Source organism: Malaya genurostris, chromosome 3 (assembly GCF_030247185.1).
Source record: "Malaya genurostris strain Urasoe2022 chromosome 3, Malgen_1.1, whole genome shotgun sequence".
Taxonomy (NCBI): domain Eukaryota; kingdom Metazoa; phylum Arthropoda; class Insecta; order Diptera; family Culicidae; genus Malaya; species Malaya genurostris.
Genome location: NC_080572.1, coordinates 44,359,965 through 44,386,088, shown reverse-complemented (window position 1 = coordinate 44,386,088; position 26,124 = coordinate 44,359,965). Strand labels below are relative to the sequence as shown.

The 26,124-nt window shown below is 35.1% G+C and overlaps 1 protein-coding gene across 1 annotated transcript in view; it reads left to right on the top strand.

Moving 5' to 3' along the window:
* Positions 1–25,902, top strand: part of LOC131437189 (transcription factor SOX-14) — a 33,213-nt gene extending 7,311 nt beyond the window's left edge. The window contains exon 2 of the mRNA XM_058606366.1: positions 24,528–25,902. Coding sequence (XP_058462349.1) covers positions 24,528–24,939 — 412 coding nt within the window. The 3' untranslated portion in view covers positions 24,940–25,902. The remainder of the gene's footprint in view (positions 1–24,527) is intronic.
* Positions 25,903–26,124: the final 222 nt, after the last annotated feature.

Here is a 26,124-nt window from a genome sequence, read left to right as displayed (position 1 = left end):
GTCGCCTACAAAGAAGTTTAAATATTTTCAGTGATTATCTGTCAAAATGGAAAATTAAACCAAATGCAGCAAAAACGCAATTAATTATCCTTCCTCACAAGCCAAGAGCTTCTTTTCTTAAACCAAACAATAATCACATTCTCAAATTGAATGGCTTGGAATTGGCATGGTCTGATCAAGCTAAATACTTAGGTTTAACGTATGACAAAAAACTCACTTTCAAGGATCACATTGAAGGAATCCAGGCAAAGTGTAATAAATATATTAAATGTTTATATCCTCTTATAAACAGAAATTCTAAGCTCTGTCTAAAAAACAAATTGTTAATTTATAAACAAATTTTCAGACCAGCCATGCTTTATGCGGTACCAATTTGGTCAAGCTGTTGTTCCACCAGGAAGAAAACGCTTCAAAGGATTCAGAATAAAATTCTGAAAATGATTCTGAAGCGTCCTCCCTGGTTTAGTACAAATGAGTTACACAGACTCACAAATATAGAACCATTAGATGTAATGTCACATAATATTATAAGCAAACTCCGACAAAAATCGATGCAATCTTCAATTGAATCGATTCGCTCTCTGTATTAGTTAGTAAGTTAGTATATAAGTTCCTTTTCCCCATTACACAATACAAGTAGGTTTAGAATTTTCCCTACACAAAAATCTCAGAATTGCGGAAGCAAATGATGTCTTCATGGTAATAACCAAATCATATATATATATATAACAGGGCTGAAAAGTCACCACTTGTGGCTGAACACCCAATTTAAATCTTAATAATTTAATTTTAACTCATATTCCAATAAATAGTTATTTAAAAAAAAAAAAAAAAAAAAGTAGTTTTGAATAGTATCGTTTGTATAATTATGTCACCTGTAAAACTCATAGTTTTACAATTTATTTATTTATTAATTTATAAAATTTATTAAAACTTGTAATCAATTCACGTTTTTAAATATTTAGAGATAATTATTTATTGCATTGTTTCTAACAAGTACTAGACATTCGATTGCATTTAAATACTTATTCAGTGTCAGTTTGAGAACTGCATCAAAATCAATCATGTTTCGCATTCACTGACCATTAGTGAATTAATAGGAAAGAAACTCATTCATTTAAATTGAGTTAACAATCTCTCCAATTATAACGTTCAAACTTGGAAACTGGAAACTTTTAATTGTATTATAACTATTTTCATAAGCCTAGAATTACTTAACTTGTTTAAACGGTGCAAATCAACAAAAACCCGAGCTCATGTTTCATGTCTAAATATCTCGAAAATGGTCACTTCTACGAGAAAGGTCGTTTAATAAATACTTTAGATGAGAAGTCCTCATTAATTGATGCAAGTACGATTTTTTCGACAGGAAAACAAATTCGGCGAATTGATTTTCAAAGTTCAACGGGTAAAATTCACCACCGATAAAAATCACACCCCTTTTTTTATAAACGAAGGCATTTTCCAAGCCTTGTTTGGATGTTTCGGAGAAGTTTCGGTAGAAGAAGGTCGACAAATTATCCAAGAAGTACTTGTTCTGTAGATGCGGCGAATTCGGCAAGCCGTACATAACGACATATACTATCAACCGTCAAATATGTGAATAAAAGCCTCCAGAAGCACTTGCTGCCCTTCATACGGTCTCACTAACGTTGTTTTTGTAACGAAGGAAGTAAATCCGGTGAACTCGAGCGGACTTCGATCAATAGAAAAGTTTTGAGCGATAATGAAGGGAAAGCTACGGAAAGATCTTCAAAAACGACAAAGATTTGTGGAAAAGGAGGATGAAAGTGCGTAAGAAAGATGGCGTAATTGTTGCACAGGACTTTATGGGTAGTGTGAAGTTCAAGGTGCAAGCATTTAGACTAAAGACTGTCCCAGAAAGTATGGACGCACTTTGATTTCGCTGTAAATAATTCACAAGTGTTAGATATTCAAATTTTATTCGATATACTGATAATATTAGACTACAACAATAGAATATTGTTCTCAACTTTTGCTACTTAACCATTGTAGATTAGCTGACGCACCTTCTTGCGAAAGTTCCTCATTAAATTCCGTACAGACTTCTTGGTGACAAGTTTTGACACTTTTTTCCAATCTTTTTCGAACTGTTGAATGGTTTCGGCTGCCGAGACATGTTTTTTAAGATGTGCCTTCGTTAAAACCCAAAATTCCTCAATTGGTCGAAGTTGTGGGCAATTTGGTGGATTCATGTCTTTTGGGACGAAAGCGACATTTTTGGTAGTATACCATTCTACCGTTGATTTCGAGTAGTGATAAGAAGCAAGATCTGGCTAGAAGGCAACAGGATCCTTGTGGCTTCGAATCATGAGTAGAAGTCGTTTTTGTAAACATTCCTTGATGTATATTTCGCTGTTCTTTGAAGTAGTGGTGATGAAGGGTTTCGAAATCTTACCGCAGCTACAAATTGCTTGCCAGACCATAGCTTTCTTACCAAAAATGATTAAATAAATCTATTTTGCAAAAACCAAGCTATTCAGCCTAGTATTTATTCACAGAAAGATTCAAAAATATCCAGCTTTGAATGAATTTTCGGTTATCATTTTCATTTGTTGCATTTTTTTATAGTACAGTCGTTAAAAGTTGTTCTTCTTTTCCTAGTAAAGTTCAGAAACATCTCTTATTTTTCACTTACGCACAAGTCTTCAGCTCCGCCTTTTTATTAGAATGGAGTGAATCGTATTTATTAAGTCACATATCTCATACCTGGCTTTGTTATACCTGCTATACAATTAAAACTATCATCCAGAAATGCCAAAACTGCATAGTTAGTTAGAAGGAAAACAGAACAGTTATCGATTGAAATAAGAATATTTTAGTCGCAGATTTCTCAGTTGTATTAGTCAGTTGTTTTTTTCAATCAAATGCAAACTCTAAATTGAACAAGTTGGGTAATTTTTTAGCAGTTTTTAAAGTAAAACAAAGAAGGAAATTTTTTTGATGCACGATTATAAATGGGCTGCACCCTGTCATTTTTCTACTAATGTATAATGAGTCTCAGTCTACACGATACACTGGCCCAAGGGTCATCAAAGACACACGATATAAGATAGTAACTTTTGATCATTTTATTATCTCACCATTTGACGACACCTTAAAGTTTATTATTCTGAAGTGTGCGGAAAAATATCATCTCGCGAGTAATGGGGAGAGATGGATCGAAAAATGTCGAAGGTTGTAAATGTAGCCCGCAAAGTGAGATCACTCGATAGTAAAGGAAAGTCAGGGAATTACTTTCTGATGCAAAAATTGACCTTCTGTTTCAGAAAATTTAACTTTCACTTGTTATGTCTAATAAATACTATGATCTTATTTGAATAATTACTATGATCCTATTGACAATATGGGAATCCTCCCAGCGCCTTGTATTTTGAAATTCCGACCCGGGGAGTCATTATTTCAATAGATTGCTTTATCTAGTGTTTTTCTAGCTTAATGTAATGCAGCTCAACAATTCGAGACCTGCATCTGATCACAAATAATCAATGGCTATAAAAAAAACACTTGTGAAACAATAATCAAAAACTCAGCCAGGATTGCCGTTGGAATAAGCTCCATACAACCAGAAGAGACAGAGCATGCCAACATCCGGATGTCATAACCATTAAAAGACGTCCGGTTTGCGTTAGGACGTGGTCCAGCATAATTACTGCATCCTTTGCCCAAATAGTCCGAGTGTGACATTACGGAAGATATTAATTAATTTGGTCTTGGGGCGTTTCCGTAGCATGATTTTTATCCGTCGCTATCGTTCCACAAAAATGTAATCTCGTCTACAGTAGTTTGCAAACGCGTTGGGTACTCAAAAACCGTATGATTGTGCCCGAAATTTTCTTCGGATCAACAATCATTTTTCTGAAAGAAGCAATCTGTTTGAAACTTTCGCAAAACACACGTAATTCGAACAAACTTTGATTGGTTAGTTTTTCACAGAGCACGAAACAGAACGGTTGTTGAGTTGTTTATTATTTCGATTATATGTTTTGTATCAAGTTTAATACGGCCATTGTTTTCAGTGGTCCTCCACTAGAAATCCAACGAGATAATGAACTTCTGTGCATCAGTGTCCTTTCGTAAGTAAATTTTCATGAGAAATCCGAGTCTCGAAAAGACAGCCAAAACGAGATACTGTTTTTCGATACCATTCAACATGTCAATGTCACTTCCGATTACGGTACTATCCTACCAAATTTCCACATCGTTCTACGACTGCTAAACATGCAGCGTGCATACGCTTTCCTCATATAGGAACAGGATTTTCCGAATAATATCCGTTTGAATCAACGTCATCGTGCCGGTTTCTTTGTTACCCTCCAAACAATAGTTGCTTGTTGTGTTTCCGAATTTAAATCTATTGTTTCACACCCAATCTGCAGAAGGGTGGTCGCACATAACATAACAACGTCAGATGCACAAGAGCGAATCAGACGAACTTTCGTATTTAGAACAAAAAGTTCACCTCGCGGGAGCACCCATTTTCGTGTGATGTTACGCGACAAATTGGATTGGGATTCCCGGACAAAAACGCATCCCAACGCTGGCAGCACTGATTTCACACTTTATCGCTCGGGGCGGGATAACATGAAACCGGGATAAAGTAATCTGGCTTTTGTAACATTCCCATGAAGTAAACAAATGAGCATGAACAGTATTCCGTAAAAGGATATTTACGAGTGTGGACTTCCTTTCGGCGAGCGGCAGTCAATAAATTAACTACCATCAGGATTAGAACAAACAGTTCAAGTCCCTTTTTTTAGCTGAGATCTCATTTACATTTTTTGTAGCGTTTAGTTCATTCGTCGGCCTAAGGTTTATGAATTGTGGTTTTGTTTCTTCACATTTGTTCTTTGGAACAAAGAAGAATAATGAAGAGCAAAAAAAAAACAAAACATAAACGAAGGTACTAAAATATGGCAGACAAGAAACATCTGTCCCGGGATGCTTCGTTAGACACCCGAAAAGAATCATGACTGTCTCTGAATCATGTAATTGGACATATGGACGAAAAAAAACATTTTACTCGTTGTAGTAACTTGAGAAATTACGAATTACGACGAAGGTGATTTTGTTCACAAGACAAATGAAGTTTGTTTTCTGTTGTTGAAGTTAGTAAACCACAAGTGAAAATCGAGAGTACAGAAAAACTATTTCAATGTGTTTTAAAATAAAATGACACATTGTTAATGATTCTTCAAAACACTACCCCGGGCAATCTACTCAACAGTGAACTAAGATAACAGCAGGATCTGAACACTCTTGATTCGATTCGAACGATTGCGTAGCTCAAAACGCCGAAACGTTACGTTAATTATACTTCACAAGTGGCTACCGGAAATTACTCTCCAGCAGTGTCATCGGTCGTTGAGAAAACTGAACACACTTCAGATGGCAAATATTGACAAAAGTCATTAGACGACACGCTGAGCGCTTTTGTGAGCGGTCCTTTGTTTTTCCATTTTCAGCATAAAGCAACGGTGAAACAGGCGTTCATAGAGGGAAACAGCAATATTTTCCAACGGTGCAGTGTTTGAAAGAAAAGCATAATCGGAGATTAACTTCGTAAGTTATTCTGCTGTTTTTTTTTTGTTTCATTGGTCGTCGGGAGTAAATTATCAACACATGTGGTACCCTCACATTGACTGTACAGAACTGTTGCTCTCGGCTGGCATTATATGGGAAAGAATGTGATACCTTTCGAAATTTGTGCGTTTTTTTACGGGCTTGAACAGATGCATCGTGACCGCGTTTTCAAGAGATTCGAACAGTTTCCAAGAAATGGAAGAGATAGTTTCCCAACAGATCATCGTGCAAAAATTTTCGATGGTCAAAACTCTGGGATCGATGGAAAAGATTAGGCTGTATTGACAACAGTGTTGTATTCATTATATTTTTTAAATAGTACACTCTTAGAAAAAATGAAATTTTCGCTTGATGTAAATTCAAGCATGCCGTAATTTCTTCGGTGATGACACAATATTACATCTTCTAACATTCAAAAATAAATTTTGCATCTATTTCGATGTAAACTTCAGCTAAATTAACTGTGAAGTTAATGATGTGACTCATCTTTACATGCTTTCAATTGTGAATGTAAGTGAATCACGACGCTCCTTTTATGTGCATCTATAGAGATGTTAATTTTTCTAAGTGTATACGGTAAATGGTTTCCAAAGGACGCGGTGCAAAAACCATTGGAGTTTCAGAATGATTCATACTAAAAAACAGTTAACATACTTTTTCGACCAAAATCTCTACGTATTCGTTACTAATGTGAATATTTATTTTCAAATACATTGTTCAAGATTTATACGACTGCATGAACATTCATATAAGACATAACAAACTACAATGAGTGCCTACGCGACTTCACAGAAAGAAATGGTGAAAGTTACACGACATTTAAATCTGTAGTAATATGAAATAGACATCAATTGAATCAAAAGTTTGATTGGTAACAATCATCGATGCAAAATTAAATTGGATTGCATTGGTTTTTCAATCAATATAGCTATATCTTTCAATTAACGCTTAGTTTTGCGTTCATAATATATCGAAACGTACAGAACTGCAAAGTAACTTTATGTTTAATTTCCTGCTCCAAATATGTGCATTAAAATAGATGTAAATTCACAAAATATTTTTATCTGTGTTGGATATCGTTGAAAATCTGGTTACGTAATGTTAGTTATGATGAAAGCAAAAAAACCTTTGGGATTATCCACTGGTGATGCTCCTCTAGACATAGAATCAAACATTCGAAAGTGTTTGAACAACATGTAAGCAAAGTCTTGGTATTACATTTCTTTTGTGATATTCGACCATTCTGTTTCAGCAAACCACACGACACTAAGAATCCTTACAAGTCGGGTACTCAAACATACAAATGGTTTTTAAGACCAACGCCCTATGCATTGAATCGCCATACTCGGGTATGTCCGATTTCCAGTTTATTTAATCGAAATTTAATAGTTATCTGAACTGTAAGATCGTCCAAATCTAATCAAACGGGTTAGTTATTTAGAAATTGCTATTCTGTGAAGATACAAGTCTTTTAATCTGCAGTTGCCATGAAAAAAGCTACAATATTTTCTGTGATTATCAGACAAATGGAAAAGTCCACTGCATGTGTCAAAAAACTCAACTATCTAAATATCTTCTCTCACCAGTTTAAAACCAAGTTTTGTAATGATTCCTTGCTTATATTATCACCCGACAAGTTGTAAAAACCGGTGCAAGTGTTATCTTCGTAGAAAATTTAACTAGGAAGAAAACCTTTCAAGAACGCAAAGCAATTCGATTTTTATATATCTAGCACCACTGCTGCTAATTAATGTAATATTATTTGACTTTCTTCATTATGCTTTAACCGTTGCTCTGAGTTGTTCGATGTCTTCACGAATGTTAGGGTAGTAGGGTAGGTAGGCGCAAGGTCTATCTAAATGATCAAAAAACATCATTTTCGCGATTGTGTTTTTCAGAACTATCGTTCAGCAAAATAAACTCAAACGTTTTGCATAATATTAAGCATCATTTGAACAACATTTTGTAATTTTTTCGTGAAAAAATATTGAGAAATAAATCGATGGATTTTTGAGAACGCTTCCTAAAAATCATGATTTGCAGTGTCCACTGTATCTCAGCGCAGACTAATCAGAAGTCAACATATCGAAGCAGCATAGATAGAGTAGAAGTTTTTCTAGACCGCAACGATTCTGTTTGATTTTTTTTATTTTTGGTTGTTGTTTAAAGACTGTCCCAGAAAGTATGGACGCACTTTGATTTCGCTGTAAATAATTCACGAGTGTTAGATATTCAAATTTTATTCGATATACTGAGACTACAACAACAGAATATTATTCTCAACATTTGCTACATAGCCATTGTAGAGCAGCTGGAGCACCTTCTTGCGAACGTTCCTCATTAAATTCGGTACAGACTCCTTGGCGGCAAGTTTTGACACTTTTTTTCCAATCTTTTTCGAATTGTTGAATGGTTTCGGCTGCCGAGACATGTTTCCTAAGATGTGCCTTCGTTAATGCCCAAAATTGCTCAATTGGTCGAAGTTGTGGGCAATTTGGTGGATTCATGTCTTTTGGGACGAAAGTGACATTTTTGGTAGTATACCATTCTACCGTTGATTTCGAGTAGTGGCAAGAAGCAAGATCTGGCCAGAAGACAATAGGATCCTTGTGGCTTCGAACCATGGGTAGAAGTCGTTTTTGTATACATTCCTTGATGTATATTTCGCTGTTCATTGAATCAGTGGTGATGAAGGGTTTCGAAATCTCACCGCAGCTACAAATTGCTTGCCAGACCATAGCTTTCTTACCAAATTTTTCGACTTCAATCGATGTCTCGAACTGGTTTAACACTTGCCCTTCTCGCACCGTATAATATTGTGGTCCCGGCAAGGATTTGTAATCGAGTTTCACGTAGGTTTCGTCGTCCATGATTATGCAGTTCAAATTTCCAGCAAGAATCGTATTGTACAGCTTTCGAACCCTCGGCCTGATCGATGCTTCTTGTTTCGGACTACGTTTTGGTTGTTTCTGTTTCTTATAGGTTCGAAGATTCAAACGTTCTTTAGCACGAAGAACATTTGACTTCGAAGTGCCAACTTTTTTGGCCACATCCCGAACTGAAACCTCCTTCTTTTGCTCGAACGCCTTTAGTATACGTTTATCCAACTGAGGGTTAGCAGGACCTTTTTTCGACCCGTTTTCTGTTTATCCTCGAACTTCCTGATTGCATTTCGCACGACTTTTTCACTTACTCCTTCCATTTTTGCTATCTTTCTCAGTGACAGTCCGCATTCTGTGCACCATTTGTACACAATTTTTCGACGTTGTTCTGCTGAAAGTCCACGCATTTCCAGCTTTCGAGAAAAACGCGTTTGAAGTTTTTTGTCTAGGAAATCGAAGGAAACAATTTATTACTTCAGATATATTCAGATTTCAAGCAGTTTCAAAAATAGCTGCGTTGAGAACTCAGTCATTCGTTGATGGATTGATATAATTTAACAAATATCCATTCAAAAACTTTTAATTTGTACATGTATGGCAACGTGGTTTCAGTATTTCAATAGCATACTATTGAAAAATTGGTTTGAATCGACCTATGATTTCATCCACCAATCATAGCTGACCAAAATGATGTCATTCTCTTGATTTTTTGTGCACGGCCGACGGTTTAGATCGTTTGTCTATAACTTTAGTTTCAACAATCTGCTTCGTTCGGCATAGGAGGTTTTGCGTCATGCATAAAAACACCGCATCGTTCTGCGTAGTATGAAGCTTAGTACAAGATTAATCTATAAATATACGCTGCATAACATTTCTTTGTCTAGTTGATGCTTGCCTGTGAATGAAATAAGTAGTTTGTTCAGTGAGGTAATGACTGGATTGTACATGCGTTCGCTCACTGGGTTGTCGATTTTTCATTGTGTGTTGGTGCAAGTTCCTGCTGTCTGCGGCGCGCCGTGTTCGCTTGAGAATCTCATATATCATTCAGCAATTGAAGAACCAAATCAGCGTGGTTACCGGTTCTTTTGAAATACCCCAATGTATTTAGCAATTTTTTTGTTGGTTTTGTTTAATTCACTTGAGTTTGATCGGAAGAATCGGAAGATTTGATATTTTTTTCAAATTTTCCTGAATTAATCCTAATTATTTTTGCGATTTCTGAAAGAAGGGTAAAAAAAGATATGAACATACTGGAATCTTCAAGTTGTGTTATGAATATAATCATAGATACTTATTTTTCTTGGAATATGCCAACATTAATTGAATTAGTTAGAAACTGATATGGTTTAATCAAGTAAAATCCAGATTAAGTGTACTAAAAACAATAAATCGTTAAGCGCCGTGTTTTTCCACCAGGAGTAAAACGCTTGAAAAAATTGTGAATAAAGTTCTGAAAGTTGTCTTAAAGCGGCCTTCTCGGTTTAGTACAATTGAGGTGCACAGACTCACAAATAAAATTAAACTTATTAGATGCAATAACATACAATATCAAAGAAAAACTCAAGATAAGGTGATCTGCTTTTTTACATGTATTATTTCAATAGGACCCCTCGAGTATTGCCGCCAGTCTGAGCTCAATTATTATTTGCATCGAAACAAAAAGCGTCTGATTGCCAAATGCGTTGTGACTACGACAGAACTGGTTCATATATTATTAACATCAAGTTATAATATGATCCAAACTGTGGAACTTGACTTCATATCCAGTGGTTAATACAAAATCCAAAACAAAAAATGTGGAAAGGGTTAAAAACTCAATTATTATGAAAAAAAATCGTTTGTCAGTTTCCTCATTCGCAAACAATTTAAGCGCCTAAGCTAGTCAGTTAAATAAGTTGTTAGTTCAGTGCATCCACCATCATCTTTCTTTTTGTTTTTATTATGGGAATCTTCAAATTGTTTGATTTTTAATGTAATTATGCTCGGTTGTGTCTTGCATACAATCTTGTAATTTTTTTGTAAATCTCAACAACACGGAAAGACCGAAATTAGCATTTTGGCGAAAAAATTAGTTGATTTTCTGATTTTAGTTAGTTATTTTTTGAGACAACTAAAAAAATCTTACTTTTGCTAAATTAGATTTTTTAATTCTAATTCTCTTAATAATAATAAAATATTTGTTGAAATGGCTATTTTTTTTAGTTGAATTCACCAATTAAACGTGCTTTCTTTGCTTAGCTAAGGCACGCTTCATATCCATTCAACTAATTTTTTAGTTGAATTAGAGAAATAAAACGTTGTTTTCAACCAACATAAATGGTTGAATTGGTTTTTGCAATTAGCAGCTATATGGCGCTCGTTAACATCGTAATGACTACTAGCCACTAGATGGCACACTACTACCGAAAAAAATTTCAGTCGCGGTTATCTTTTCTATATTTGCAGGTATAAATACGATGTTGTATTGGAGAAAAAGACATAAGCGAAACATAAACTTCTTTTTGAAAAATTTTACTTCTAAATCGCTGTTTTCTTCATTCGACTTCGCGAAATCGACTCTCTCACTGAAAACTTTGAGCACTCGGAAAACAAAAACCGAATACAAGTATACACCGGACGGCGTAGCCCGGAATGAGAAGATACAAAAAAACATCATTTGACGTGTACAATTAGAGTGCAATCGAAACTCACTTCACTGTTTCGCGTAAAAACATTATTACCCACAATCGCTTCAACTGCGCACACATTCTGAATAAATACACTTTCCACTAACAGTTTACGTAACTTTTACATATCGGTTTAGAAATTTATATAGGGATATATCGTAACACATGCGAAAAACATCTAAACAATTTGCGAGCAGTTTCAACAAGACTGTCCCTCTTAGCTTTTAATGGATTGTTTTGCTTTGACACTACTGTCCTTCAGTAATGACGGTGATAGATAAATAGAATCAAAGTTTCTGATTTTAATAACGAAATTAGTTGTCAATGAGAATTTCGTGTTGGATTGAAATATTGCTGGTTTGTGTCCAGAATATTCGCCAACTAAACACATTCTCTAAAAATAAGAGTTTTTTTCAGCACAGTAAATTCTAAATTTTAACTAATTTTATAGTTATTTTGGAAATTTTGTTGTTAAAATCAACTAATTCAAAAACAGTAATACGAATTAGGCGCAGAGCTAATTTCGGTCGTTCCGTGAATATTCGATTATCGCCTTAATTTTGGTGAGCAAATATGTCCCGTAGGCTCTAACATTATCAAAAACCCATATTTTTACTTTTATATTTTGTTATAATGAAACATTTCAAGAATGTTTTGACAAGTTTTTAAATCAATCGAAGCAGAAATCTTGGGCCTGTATGTCAAGCTCTTACTTCTTCGCAATATGAGACAGAGATGGCATTTCACCAGAGTTATACACGCTAGAGTCAGATTTTTGCCACACCGAGGATGAAAAAAACGAAGCACCGTACAAAGAGGAAAGCGCACTTCTTCTCAGTGTCGAATAGACAGCATTTGAGTGTGTGCTTGTGGTTAAAGCAGCTGGCGCGAGTGAAACACATTCTCTTCGCATGAATCGCTCACACGCGCTCTCGTCTAAATACACCCAAGTGACCACTGGCGCGTGATGGTGAGCGAGCACTTCTGTGAACTTCAATTAATAGAGAGTAGATCTGGCCTTGCTATGAAAAATTTGGAAGGAAAACCGAAAATTTTACCATAAATTGTTTTATTTTACTGATTTTGCGTGTCCACGCTTCATCTACGAAAACCATACAGCAGAGTGCTCACCGGCGTGTACACCTCTGTGAAAGTATCTGCATCCACCTCAGAGAATTTATTAGCTAATGCTCTAGCACTTTGGTGCGATTCAGTGGAAGAGGTAAAAGGAAATAAACAAACGCACTCATGATGCGTGCACACTTACACAACAGTGGTGTATAAATGTGAAAGAGAAGAGCTCTCGTTGAAGTTGTCAGTGCGAGGGGAGAAATTTTTCTTGCTCTTCGTCACACAGAGGAGATAGACATCTCTGATATGAGATAAGCAAAGATAAAAGCCTATAACTTGCTGAGTTTTGTTTCGATAGCCTTGAAAATTTCACAGAATATTCTTGAAATGTTTTACTATAAGAAAATAGAAAGAAACAAAAAAGATTTTTAAAAAGTGTTAAACCCTACCTGCCCCTTAAGATCGTTACCGTATACTACACATCGGAATTGAAAAAACTCTTTCTCTTTCTTAGTATTTGTTCGTAAGGTTATTATGGGTGGTTTTACCAGCACTTCTCTACTCGAGCGTTCTAAGTTGTACCAACGTATTCTAGTTCATTCAAAAACTCGCGTGGCATTATACAGAAGGCATGAGCCATTTAGATTAATTTTCTTATCGGACAACGAGTCTCCCAAGTGTTCTAATTTTAACTTGTCATCCAATGTGTTTTGTTCAGAATGACTAGACCCTTTTCGTAACTTCAGACAGGGTGCTAGCATTCAGTTTTTATTGTCAAATAACAGTTACATTTTGACAGTAACAGTACAGTTTTTTTTAATTATTACGTCCAATTTTGCACACGTTTTTTCCACAATTAACACGTATTGTTATTTAGCGTATTGTCACATTTACGTTATCTTCAATTTAAATGAATTGGTTGGTCTAGAAAACATAGAAATTATCTTTCGAACCGCTAAAACAAAGGATTACTTTTCAATCAGTTATAATTCGATTAACTTCGGGGAATAAGCACATAACAAAAACGTTTTTGTTACAGCACTAGGCTATCAGTAAAGTCACCACGTTGTTTGCTCTACGATGACAAAGCCAGTATCAAAACAGACAACCCGTCGTTAATGCGTCCAAATCATATCTGACATACTATATTTACCTTTCGAGACACTGCTGTATTCTATGAATCGAATCAAGAACTATCGCTTCTCAACCAAATTTTATTTTTGCTGTATCTCTAGATGACTATTGACATTTCTCATCGTGTTGAAAAAATGTTTTCTTTTCATTCCGACAAAGTAAACAAGAGGTGTGTGAGACCATCACATCAACGAACGACTGTGTACCGAATTGACATAATATCAATTATTGTTCAAATACCATAAAACTTATCATCGATCGAACAAAAACCACTTTGATACTGTCCTGCGTGTTGATACACATTCAGCGTCACAAAAGGAGAATGAAGTAAAAGTCACTTGGAATCATCGAACAGCAGTGCGATTCAATTCGAAGTAAGCAACTGATATTTGTTTGATTCACCTTTTCATACAAAATGCTCGCACCAAGCACCGGTAAAATATTCTCCGATTGTGATATGAAAGACAAATCCCATCATCGGTAACTCAACTCAGGAAGACGGATAACGCATTTTGCCAGGCGACGGAAAAAATCAACAATTTTAGTTCAGTTTGCTATTTGCCTTCCGACCGAACTGATAAAGAAAAGCTGGTATGCTGTTTTCCGATTGCTTGTTGTGTACGATGTTTTGTCAGCGCTAAACATTCCCGGTGCGAATGAATGGGATCTATTATTTAAACAATGCGACGCTCAATTTCCGTAGCGAAATCGTGCTCTCACTCACTCGACACCGAATAACCGTTTAATATTCCACTGGTTGAGTCCGCGCGGGAGAAAATAAAACAGAATAATAAATGATTCAAAAAGCCGATGAAATATTGAAACAAAAAAAACGGGATCAAATTAATTTCGCAATTGTCCTGCTGCAACGAGCGGATGGTGTGCTGAATGAACAATGAGTGGCCGAAACAAAGGTTGCCGGATTATTCCCGATCACAGTCAGTTGGAAATGAAGCGTTCCTTGCGATCGGTGTTACAATATGTTTTAATGTATTTTTCCTTGTTCTAGCTAAGCTTAATTTTACATTGATCCGCTTTGAATAGCAATCGAAAATAACACACTATTATGAAGTTTCCATTCAAATTTACATCTACAGAAAAGCATTTCCATCCGAAAAAAATCTGTTATGCGCGTTTTTTAATAAAGTAGCTTCTGTTAATTAGATAGGACATGACAATTGGATCATCCGAGATTGCAAAACATCTAGAGCGTCAGTTATTTCTCTGAATTCAATTGGCTGAAGTTTGGAGCGTTTTGGATTATGACCAATTCCAGAAATTAACAGCAGATAAGGTGGCAAAAAGTGAAACTTTGCTCAAATCTTCAGTACGAAAATCCATAATTTTGACTCAAGACTAATTTTTATGAAGGGCGAATATGTTTTTTGCATACACTTTCTTCTAACCGCCTTAACTCGGAAACTATTATGGAACAGTAATGGTGTCCGAGAAGAAGATGTATGCAATCGTTTGTAAACTCTAAATATGTACACACAAAAATAAGCGGCGTGCTTTTTCAATAATTATAAATTCATTAAAAAAAGTTTCAAACAGAACTTCTCTTAATTGTTTCATTAATTTATAATTCTATAATTTAGAATTGAATTAAAAACCTATACTTCACAATAATCTGATTAATTTCTTTTTTTACCTGAGCAATCGAAAATAATTCTGTTCATTTGGGCAACATCAAATATTGATAACAATTACCGCGAAAAATTAAACATACATACTTAGTGCCATGGCTCTCGATAACTGATTGTCCATAGTTTAACGAATTTTGTAAATTAATCGCTTCCTTCTTCGGTTTTTCGACGAGGACTACAAACCATTCAAGGTAGTCGGCTGCCCAGAGAAATAAACACATGATAATAATGACCGACGTCGGCAGTAATCAGAACCTAATGTGGTTATTGAAATATTAGTGTCAGTTTAAATTTTATTATGCAAAAAACCGGTCGTGGGCATACGATTTTCTAGCCACAAACATTAAAATATTCCGGCAGTGTAATCTCTCTCGCATACCAATTAGGTCCGAGCGAGCAGCAGCCAAGTTGGACAACTCACAAACTAAATTGATGCATTAGTAATTGCGTTCAGTTAACGGAAAAGTACCGCAAAAATTTTCCGTTAGATACACCAATAAGTTAATTAGTAAGTAATAAAGTTAACTTACCTGAAATTTCCATTCTAAGGATTCTAAATCAATCTGGAAAGTTCAATCAAAATAGTATTGTTATTGAGCTAAGCATGTGAAAATGACTTTATCCATTATTTAGAATAGGTTATACTTCAGATGTAAAATTTTGGGTCACCCTAATGGACGTGAAGGCTATCATCTTTCATTTTTCGTTACATGAAATCAATTCCAATACGATATTCAGAAATAGCAGGATTCGGCGAAATGGCATTCAGAGAAATGACAATTTTGCCAAATGGCATTCGGTGATAGAAAAAACCCGTTTTGTCGGTTACGTTACTTATATCGTTATATCTCCGGAGCCGGAAGTGACAGCCAATTGATCTTCAAACTTGATTTACAACATAATACCAGTTTTTAAATGATCCTAAGTTTATTATAATCGGTTATTGGCCATCTCGTAGAAATTTGAACGGAATGAAAATAAATGCATTTTGTCGGTAGCGTCATTTATGTTTTAATATTTTCGAAACCGAAAGGGACAGTCAATTGATTTTCGAACTTGATTCACAACCCAATAGTAGCTTTTAAACGAGTCTAAGCTAGTAGAAATCACTAATAGTACTGTTGTTGTACCGTTGAATTCCACTGTCACGTCATTACACTCTCACAAAGTCACTATTTTCACAGTCACTATTTTTCCGAAAGTATATCAAACGTTATAATACGTATTTCGGAATGTTATTTACATCCTTCTTCAGTGTATCGGTTTTATAAGTTTATTGAAAGAATGCTGCAGTGAAGTTCCTTTTATACAAACCTAAGTAGGTAAACCACAAAAGGAACAAAAAAATTTGAAAAGGAAAAAATAGGTAACAGAAAACCTGGAAGAATTAAGTGTTTTCTATGTTTGTTTTTATCTTGGATATGGGTAGTGACTGAAAAAGTCAAGAAGATCTATTCCCTTGGTCTCGGTTTAATAAAGAGATGGAGTTATATTTGAATATTTCTAAACTTTCTGCTGAATCTAATTTCCATGGATTGGAAATTTGTCTTAAGATTTTAATGTCATTAGTAGTGAGTTCATGATGTTCAAAAAAGGCATGTTCTGCAACTTTTGACTTGAAGTGATGTGGTAGTCCCTTTTCCAATTCTTTGGATGCTTTCGCTATTTCTGAGATATGTTCCTTGAAACGAATGTCTAGTGTTCACTTTGTTTGTCCGATGTATGTTTTATCGCAATGAGGACACGAGGTTTTGTATACCCCAGACTTTTTCAAAATCTCTGTAGGATCTTCTGTAGAACCTAGTAAAGTTTTCAATTGGTAGTTCATACTGCTGAACACTAAATCTAAACCAATTTTTTTAGTTTTGATTTAATTGGGTGTGAAATATTTCGATTGAAGTCCGCCGATATTCTTGTAAAATTTTCAGAAGAGGGAGAACATTCCGAAATACGTATCTGTACTATAACGTTTGATACACTTTCGGAAAAATAGTGACTGTGAAAATAGTGACGTTGTGAGAGTGTAATGACGTGACATACACACTTAGAAAAAGTTACATCTTTATAGATGCACATAAAAGGAGCGCCGCGATTCACTTACTTTCACAATACAAAGCATGTAATGATAAATCATACCATTAACTTCGTAGTTGATTTAGTTGAAACTGACATCGATATAGACGCGAAATTTATGTTTACATGTTAGTAGATGAAATATTGTGGCATCACCGAAGAAATTATGGCATACTCGAATTTACGTCAAGCGTAAATTTCATTTTTTCCAAGAGTGTAGTGGAATTCAACGGTACAACAACAGTACTATTAGTGAGAATATTCTACTAACAGCTCAAACAGAAATTTAGTAGAAATCAGTTTTGGTGGTTGTGTCACTTACTCCGTGATCGTAAGTGACAGTCAATTGATTTTCGAACTTGGTCTAAGCTTGTAGAAGTCGATTCTGCCATCTCCGGGAAAATGGTACAGAGAGAAAAATCTTTGAAAACTTGAATCTCAATTTTGTACAAATTACACTACGTTCCGAGTGATAACGATTTGAAATCTGCTCTTTTTAAAAATAATTCTTGAGTCGACTTAGTCTCTTCATTCGTACAAAACAAATGGTTTGCCGTAATGAAGTAATTACTACGTATTTCTGATTCGGATCATCATACAGCAAAAACTTTAACTCCTCGTTTTCGTAAAATTATGACTTATTGGAGTGCTTCTTGACTTCATCTTCAAAAAAAATTACCACTTTTTAACAGTTCGAACCATTTACGAAACGCCAATTTACCAATGTATGCTGCAAACATGATTTCTAGAATCAAATGAAAAACTTCATAATTATTTTTTATATTAAAGAAAAGAAGCTGTGCTTCTCATATGAGACTTTCATCGGGTTCAAATTTTATCATTATTTTCGTGGGAATGTACTAGTAAATTGTTGTTTGGCGGGTTTCATTCTGCGATCTACTGGCTGTTGTTACTAGTATACCATTAACAAGTTAAATTTTTGAAAATGTGATTGCATCTTAAAATCAATTTTGAATCAAATTTGTTTATAGTTGCTCGAAGAATGGTACACTCACTCTTAGAAAAAATGAAATTTACGCTTGACGTAAATTCAAGTATACCGTAATTTCTTCGGTGATGAAACAATATTATATCTACTAACATGTAAACAAAAATTTTGCGTCTGTATCGATGTAAGATTCAGCTAAATTAACTGTGAAGTTGATGATATGACTTATCTTTACATACTTGGTATTGTGAATGTAAATGAATCGCGACGCTCCTTTTATGTGCATCTATAAAGATGTAACTGCACTATAAAGATGTAAGGGGCTCTTAGAAAAAAAATAAATGGAGAAAATGTGAATGCATGACAAACTGCTCGTTACTGCCAATATCAGTACAGGTACACCAGAAATTCTCTTGGATCTTTGGTTTTGGTCAGATTTGGGTTACAAAATCAAATGCAAAAGTTAACTACCAAATTTTCCAGGGAACAGTTTTCCCACGCCAAAACAGCGCAAAATATTATCGCAAAATGCTATAGATATTCTTTTGAGAAGGCACTCTTCCGGTTTACACCCCTTTCAAGTCGATAACACCCGATAAAATGATTTTTATTTTCCGAATCCTCCCTCCACTCTTTCTTCTGTAAGAATTACACACATATAGTGAAAGGTGAATAAGGTAAAACACCTAATTATTTAAAATTCTCCTGCTACTCTTCAATTGAGTTAGAAAGTAAATAACTGTTTGATAACGATTTTTCGAAATAATATGAATAAGAGAAGAAAAAAACAAATTTCGATCAAATGCTTATCCACAATTCACCAAGAGTCAAAATAGTGCCACTTCCCACACAGACAGTTCGGAAAACACAGTAAAAATTACTATCACAGCTAAACACGATGGAAAATCTTTTTCCCCGGTTGCTTATCTTTATCGACTGATGCAGAGTCCTTCCTTCGATCCGGGAAGGTCTTTTTTTACGCGCCGCGTTGTTATGCAACTGATTAGGGAACAATTTGAGCGTTATTGTTGACACATTTGCAACTGGCAACTGTGAAGGAAACCGAATGAAGGGGGTTTCGGTTCGAACAATGAGACGTGGATAATAGGAGAGGGCGTTTCGTGCGTCGTGCGAGGGGAGGATTGTTAGACGCAATTGTTTGGGCTGGTTGAGGTTTGATTTTTCGTAATTTACATCATAACTTAATCTAGGGTGTTTGTTTTAAATTCAATTTTCTGGAGAATACTGAGTAAGTTACTTCCAACTGAGAGGGTAATAAAATCAGACCAGAAGTAGGTAGATAAGAATGTTTATGGTACTTCGTTTTTCATTTGTTGTTGCTCCAGTAGACACTGTTTTATTTCCACTAACACCACATTGTTTGGTGTGGCAGTAAAAGAAACCTCCTAGTGTATAAACCAATGAAACCAAACAAGCATTTTATTGCATCCATCTATCCACAAAGCATCTCTACTAGTATGTAAATATAACAGCGCAGATGAAAAGGTTCTGATAAGTGTTTCAGTTATGTTGAGAACTTTCTTTTTCTTCAATTCCATTCTGAATGTTTACTCTGGAGGTGGTTTCGATGCAGCATTTGTTTTTCGAAGAAAGCAAAGAGCGATTATCGTGAAATTATGAACTGAATAAACGCATTTGTTTTGTAGTCCACGTTTCCCAGCGATGCGGCGCTGCTCTCTATTTCATAGCACATCATATGGGTTATTCCTTTGTAAACAATGTTTCACCGGATGATGCCCTGGAGGCATACATATCAGCATCCCGAAAGTGTTGGTTTGAATCCAATTACATCTGTTCCATTGTTCATAGCTTGTACAATTATTTTCGTTAGGATTTTTTTAATGCTGTAGAGGGAACTTAATCCAAATCGCATAAAACACTTTAACTGTAAGCTGAACATGTATTATAACTGATGCGTTTGAAGCAAATATTTAATCGAACAGTAAAATTTATTAAATTCCGTTCAATTTCACTTTGACTTATATGTAAATTTTCAAGTTGGAATTCATTGTGTTTATTCTCTAAAAAGTAAGCTAATACGAAATACCTGTGGAGAACTCAATTTCAATGTAACTTCAAAAAAATATTGTACTGGAAACTATATACTTTTGTCTGGGGCTTCGGTATTTTTAAAACTTCGTTTGAATTTTATAACAATTTTTTTAATTTAATTTTTCACAGTATCTAAAAAGACAACTTGAAGTTCCGAGCGAACTTTCTCACCGCTTAAAGTTACTCTTGAAACTCTTGGCAGCTTCAAAGTACAGAACAAGCTCCAAGCGAACTTAAAAATTGAACAATGTATTCCAGTATTCCAAATAAGCTCATCAAGTCGGAAAAACAGTCGATATGGAACGGTACCCAAAAATGAAATCTCTATTTGATATATATGTGGCATTCCACGCAAAATCAGCCACCCAAAATTTTTTTTTCATCTAACTATTTTTTTTTTTCGATAAAGAACTCGAAAATATTCGACACGTATTTTTTTATTTCAATATGGTACGTGAAATTTTCGAGATATGATTTTTTGAAATTTCGCGTTTTCGAAAAAGAGCCTTTTTTCAACAGCTTATACTTTAAAATCTAATAAAGATACAAAAATTCGTCCAAGACATGAAATGTGTGTCTTTTCCTTAGCTTTCAAATAAGCGATTCCATAAAACAACCTTTAAAGTTAATATAATGAAAAAAGTTAAAAATTAATAAACAAATAATAAAAATTTAAAATTTGGGCCTAATTTGTTTTCCTTTTTTTTGTTAAAAAAAGGAACCTTAGAGGTTTAACTCAATCTTAGCAATGTTTCAGAGTGGAAAGATCAATACTTTCGGAGCAGTGAATTTTTCAATAACGACCCGCACGCGCGGAGCGTACCGCAGCGCAATTCGCTCGGATACGAGCTCAAAAGGTTATCCGCATTATGCCGATCCGACCGATCCGAGCTCTCCGGCGTTAATTTTTTTCTGCTTCGGCTATGGCTGAGCTGCACATGCATTCTTTCATTGCTCGAAAACAAACTTCATATTTTCAAAATGTGAAAAAAAATTGAAGAGTGACGAAAGCTTAATAATTTGCGATTTTGCGGGAAATTACGCCTTCGTTATTCAAAACGCCATAACTGGCTTTCATTGGAACAACGACCAAGCGACTATATTCCCCATTGTTTTCTATTATAAAATGAACAGCAAAATCGATCATAAAACATTAGTAATTATTTCTGATTGCAAGAAACATGACGCAATAGCTGTGTATGTTTTTCTCGAAGCTCCTAATCAATATTTTTCACAATACTATCCACATATACGCAAGTGTATCTATTTGTCTGACGTCGCTCCTCAGCAATTCAAAAATGTAAATCACTTTGCGAATATTTTTCATCACGAGCATGATTTTCATCGTTTTGCACAGTGGAATTTTCACGCGACAGCTCATGGTGCTGGAGAAAGTATCAAAAGAATGGCACGTCGCGCAAGTTTACAAATGATCAATGATTGTCAAATTTCGACCGCTAATTAATTGTACGAGTGGACTAGAAAAGCATCTTCTCTACCCAAAATTTCAGTCATATACAAATGTTCGGAAGATTATGTAAAAGCAGAGAAATATCTTAAAAATCGTTTCGAAAAATGTAAAACTATTTCTGGAGCACAATAGTTTTACTATGTTGAGTCGCACGGAGACAAGGAATTAAAAATTAAAATTTTCTCTTCCCAGGACACGTTTGAAGTATTGAGTTTTTGTGAACCAGAAAAACCAAATCATAGAAAAATTGCAACTGTGCAAAAACTTTATGTCACCATTATTTTATTACCATTATTACTTACTTATTTTATTTGTCCCAATTTTACTTGTTTTCTGCTTGAAACGTTGCTAACAATAAACTGACAAAGTTAGGATTCGATCTGTGGCGCGACATGTGCCGACGAGTTAAGCACGTATCCGAGCGAATTGCACTGCGGTACGCTCCACGCGTGCGGGTCGTAATTGAAAAATTCACTGCTCCGAAAGTATAGATCTTTCCACTCTGAAACTTTGCCAAGATTGAGTTAAACCTCTAAGGTTTCTTTTTTCAACAAAAAAAAAAAGAACAAAATTAGGCCCAAGTTTGAATTTTTTTTATTTACGTGTCGAATATTTTCGAGTTCTTTACCAAAAAAAGTAGTTAGATGAAAAAAATTATTTTGGGTGGCTGATTTTACGTGGAATGCCCCATATATATATATATATATATATATATATATATATATATATATATATATATATATATATATATATATATATATATATATATATATATATATATATATATATATATATATATATATATATATATATATATATATATATATATATATTTTTTTTTTTTTTTTTTATTTAAAATTACACAATTTATACCTTTAAAACTAAATTCACAAAAAAATTGCTTCTTATTGAATTTCTTGAAAATATAACACTTCTTGCTTACATTCAACATAATTATTTTATTTTTCTGCTCTGGAATCTTTAGGCACTATAAGTTCGTCTTGTTTTTAAGTCACGTCAACAAAATATTGTGTGTTGTTACACCGAAGGTTGTTGCAGATGGTATCTTTTACCACTAGTTCTACTAGCTGGTACAATTTTAGAATACATTCCATAGAAGTATTCTCGTTAGCCTTGAGGTATCAGTCATATTTAAAAGTGAGAGTGGCGAAAATAAAAACGCCTATGAATGGAATATGGCCGATTTCATTTATTAAGTCTGTAGCTATGTGCTGTTGAAATTTAGATCCAAAGCATAAATAAAATAAACCTATCAAATTACACCATTCAAGAGCTAAAAGTTTTCTTTAATTAGCAAATTATCCATCGGATAAAACATTATTACTAAGAACAAAATTATAGTTGGGTACATGTAACAAAATTTCAATAATATGATATGATCAGCATTCAAGTAGCTTCAAGTATTACACATCTACAGGTGATTTTAGTCACAGTTGTTATAAGTAAACCGATGTCCGGTAAACATATTTCGCTAAATGTCAAAAAAGTGTTGTTTAGCTATCTTGGAAAAGGCCTTTCTTTCCGAAATGTGATTGAATAGTACGATGAAACAGACATAAGTTGAATTGAAAACCATAATTTATTCACAAAATTTTATTGAAAAGCACATTTATGTGAAACTAGCTTTAAATGCATTAATTTTTCAATGTTTACCCAAATTAACGCTCAATTCTTTTTTTTAATCTTTATTGAAAATAAAAGACTGAAAAGAAATTTATATTCAATATGTTTTTATTGCTTCATGTAAATTCACATTGTATAATGACAAGAAACGATAAAATATTAATTTTGATGAAGATTAAAACTAAAGATAGAAACGTCGGGCCTAAAAAACTGTTCTCTGATGTGACGGCTTTCATACACATACTTGTAACCGCCCTGTGTACTCAATGCTAGCTTTTTTTGGCTTAGTTACGTCCGAATGAGCGTCGCTGGACAGAATACGAACAAAAAAAAATTGATCGGGTTTCGGGACTTTTTTCGGGTTCGGGTCGGGTACGAGTAAAGATTTCCCACTCAGCAATCGAAAATATTTTTTTGGTCGTTAAACGTTTGTTGAACCACATACTGCACGAAATAACCGTTCAGTTTGCTGGAACGGGTTGTTGTTGTTTTTTCTCTTGTGAAAATAGTGTGAAAAACAGGTGTTGCCTTCATATAGAAAGAAAATGTGTTGTAATTCGACGTGAAGTAGAAGTATTGTACAGGTATCTAATGTTAGTTTAAAAAAATAAGTGAAAAAAGCTTCGGAAATTCTCCAGTAAAAATAATCCAGCGGGACTTCAACTCCTCATATTCAAAATGGTTCAACAATGAATCTCTGTCTGCCGGGTTTGTAGAACGAAAAAAATGGCATTCGGTTCAACGGTCTGTTTTAAAATCGGCAAACGAAGGTTCCGTTGAACGATTGATTGGACGTTCATTGGACCAACGATCCAACGTATTGGACCAACGGAGGACGACCGTTGAGCCTTTTTTTCTAAGAGCGTTTTTATTTTTTTTTCGGGTACGGGTCGGGTTCGAGATTGGAAGAAAAATTAATCTTGGGATGACGATCTTATATGGATGAAACGACAAATACTTCTTGACTATTGGAAAGAACAAAGAGCAGTCGCATGTTTCTTACCCGAACGCGCGGGATTCTTCACGAGAGCGGATCGAAATCGTTCAACTTTATCTGGTGCTCGGACAGTAAAGACGTGGCCCGGAGGTTTCATTTTGGGCACAGAGCCTGTTTTTGAACAAATTTTCACCCACACTTTCACAATAACACGCGAAGGTACCGACATTTTCGGCTTTATTTTAAAATGTTTTCTAAACTCACGAATAGTTTTGACGTACGACTAATTCTACAAAAACGAGTTCATTCTTATACTTTCCGATGCCGTTCAGGTTTGTTGCATTCTAACATCGTACTTCTTTTTTCTTTGTCTACAGAGCTCTGCACATGAAGGAACACCCAGACTACAAATACCGACCGAGAAGGAAGCCCAAAACATTGGTCAAATCGCCGGCCCCCGCCAGCTCTGCCAGCTCGTCGTCACAGTCGTCCGGCAAGGAACCTCTTCGGTCGCACTCCCCGCAAAGCAAGTCCCCCTACAACTCATCGCCGTTGACCACTCCCATCGGTATCCCACCGGGAATTTTCCCCTCGTACCACTTTGCATACGACCTGCACCAGAAGGCATTTTGGAACCTGTACGCGCCTCACCTGCTGTCCTCGATGGTGCCATCGTACAGTGTTCCTCCGCACTCACCCCATCCACTAGCCTACATCAAACCTTCGAAGTCATCACCTCCGTCACCGATCGCTCCTCCCTCACCGATACCGTCGAGTAATATCATCTGACCAACACCGTTGCGTTACAGTGCTGAACATAGTGTCTAATTCGCTGACCTGGATCATTGCAATGATCTCCTGCTTTTCATGCAGTCACACATACATACGAACAAACGTATTAAACACTCTCTTAACAAGTTTTCTTTCATTTACAAGGAAAATATGTGCTAATATAAAATTGAGTACCGTAAAACTCATATCAGTAAACATTGTACCAGTTAATCATTGTTTGCAAACGATATGGATATAATGACGGCATGTAATTTGTGATAAGCAAAAACAAAATATCGGAACTGCGAGCAGGGCAGTTAGTATTGCATTGGATCATATCAATCTAGTGTAAGCGAAACAACAATTCCAATTCAAGTCCCAGTTCTAACAGGTATCTACTAGTAAGAAAGAAGCATTTAACGCTAGGATAAGAAAATAAGCAACGTGAAGCTCAAGTCAGTTCACTGATTTTGCAATAATTTATTTCCGTGAACTTCGCTAGTTAGTACTGTCTAGCAATATGACAAAAGATCAAAATTGTTATTAAGGTAAAAAATTAGTTGAATGATTTTTTTCTCAAATGTAGGCATTCGGAGGAATTTTAGCACTTTCAGAGCTTAGTTCTAATTTCTTTTTATTTTTAAGAGTGCAATATTTGACAGTTTAACACACACTGTACCGATAAAATAAGTTACTTACTTTAAGTCAAAACAATGGCAAATCGATGGTGTACATAGTTGACATATTAAAATAAAAGTCCTGACCTAAAGTTTCTAGAAACAGAGTCCGTTATAGAATTTTATAGTTATTTGAGGCAAAACCCTCGTGAATTTGCTATGGTGTTAAAACACCGCAACTCATGAACACTATACACACATACGTACAGAACATTATCTACACGCTGCATATATGTAATTCTGAGCTCTCGATGGGTCGATTTCTCATTGCATTTTACTTTAATAATAAAACGTACATCTGAAACCTGCTGTGTTAAGCAATTTTTTCAATTCGAAATTGTTAAGTTCTTTGATGGTTTTTTTTTTCTGGCACAAAGAGATCACATTCTCACTAAATAGAATATTTACTTCGGTAAGTATGCGAAAAATATTCATCATTCTATATATCTTTCGAATTCTTACTTTCAAATGAATTCAAGTGACAAAAACTAAATTCAAGTGACAAAGGCTATACAATCTTTGTGGA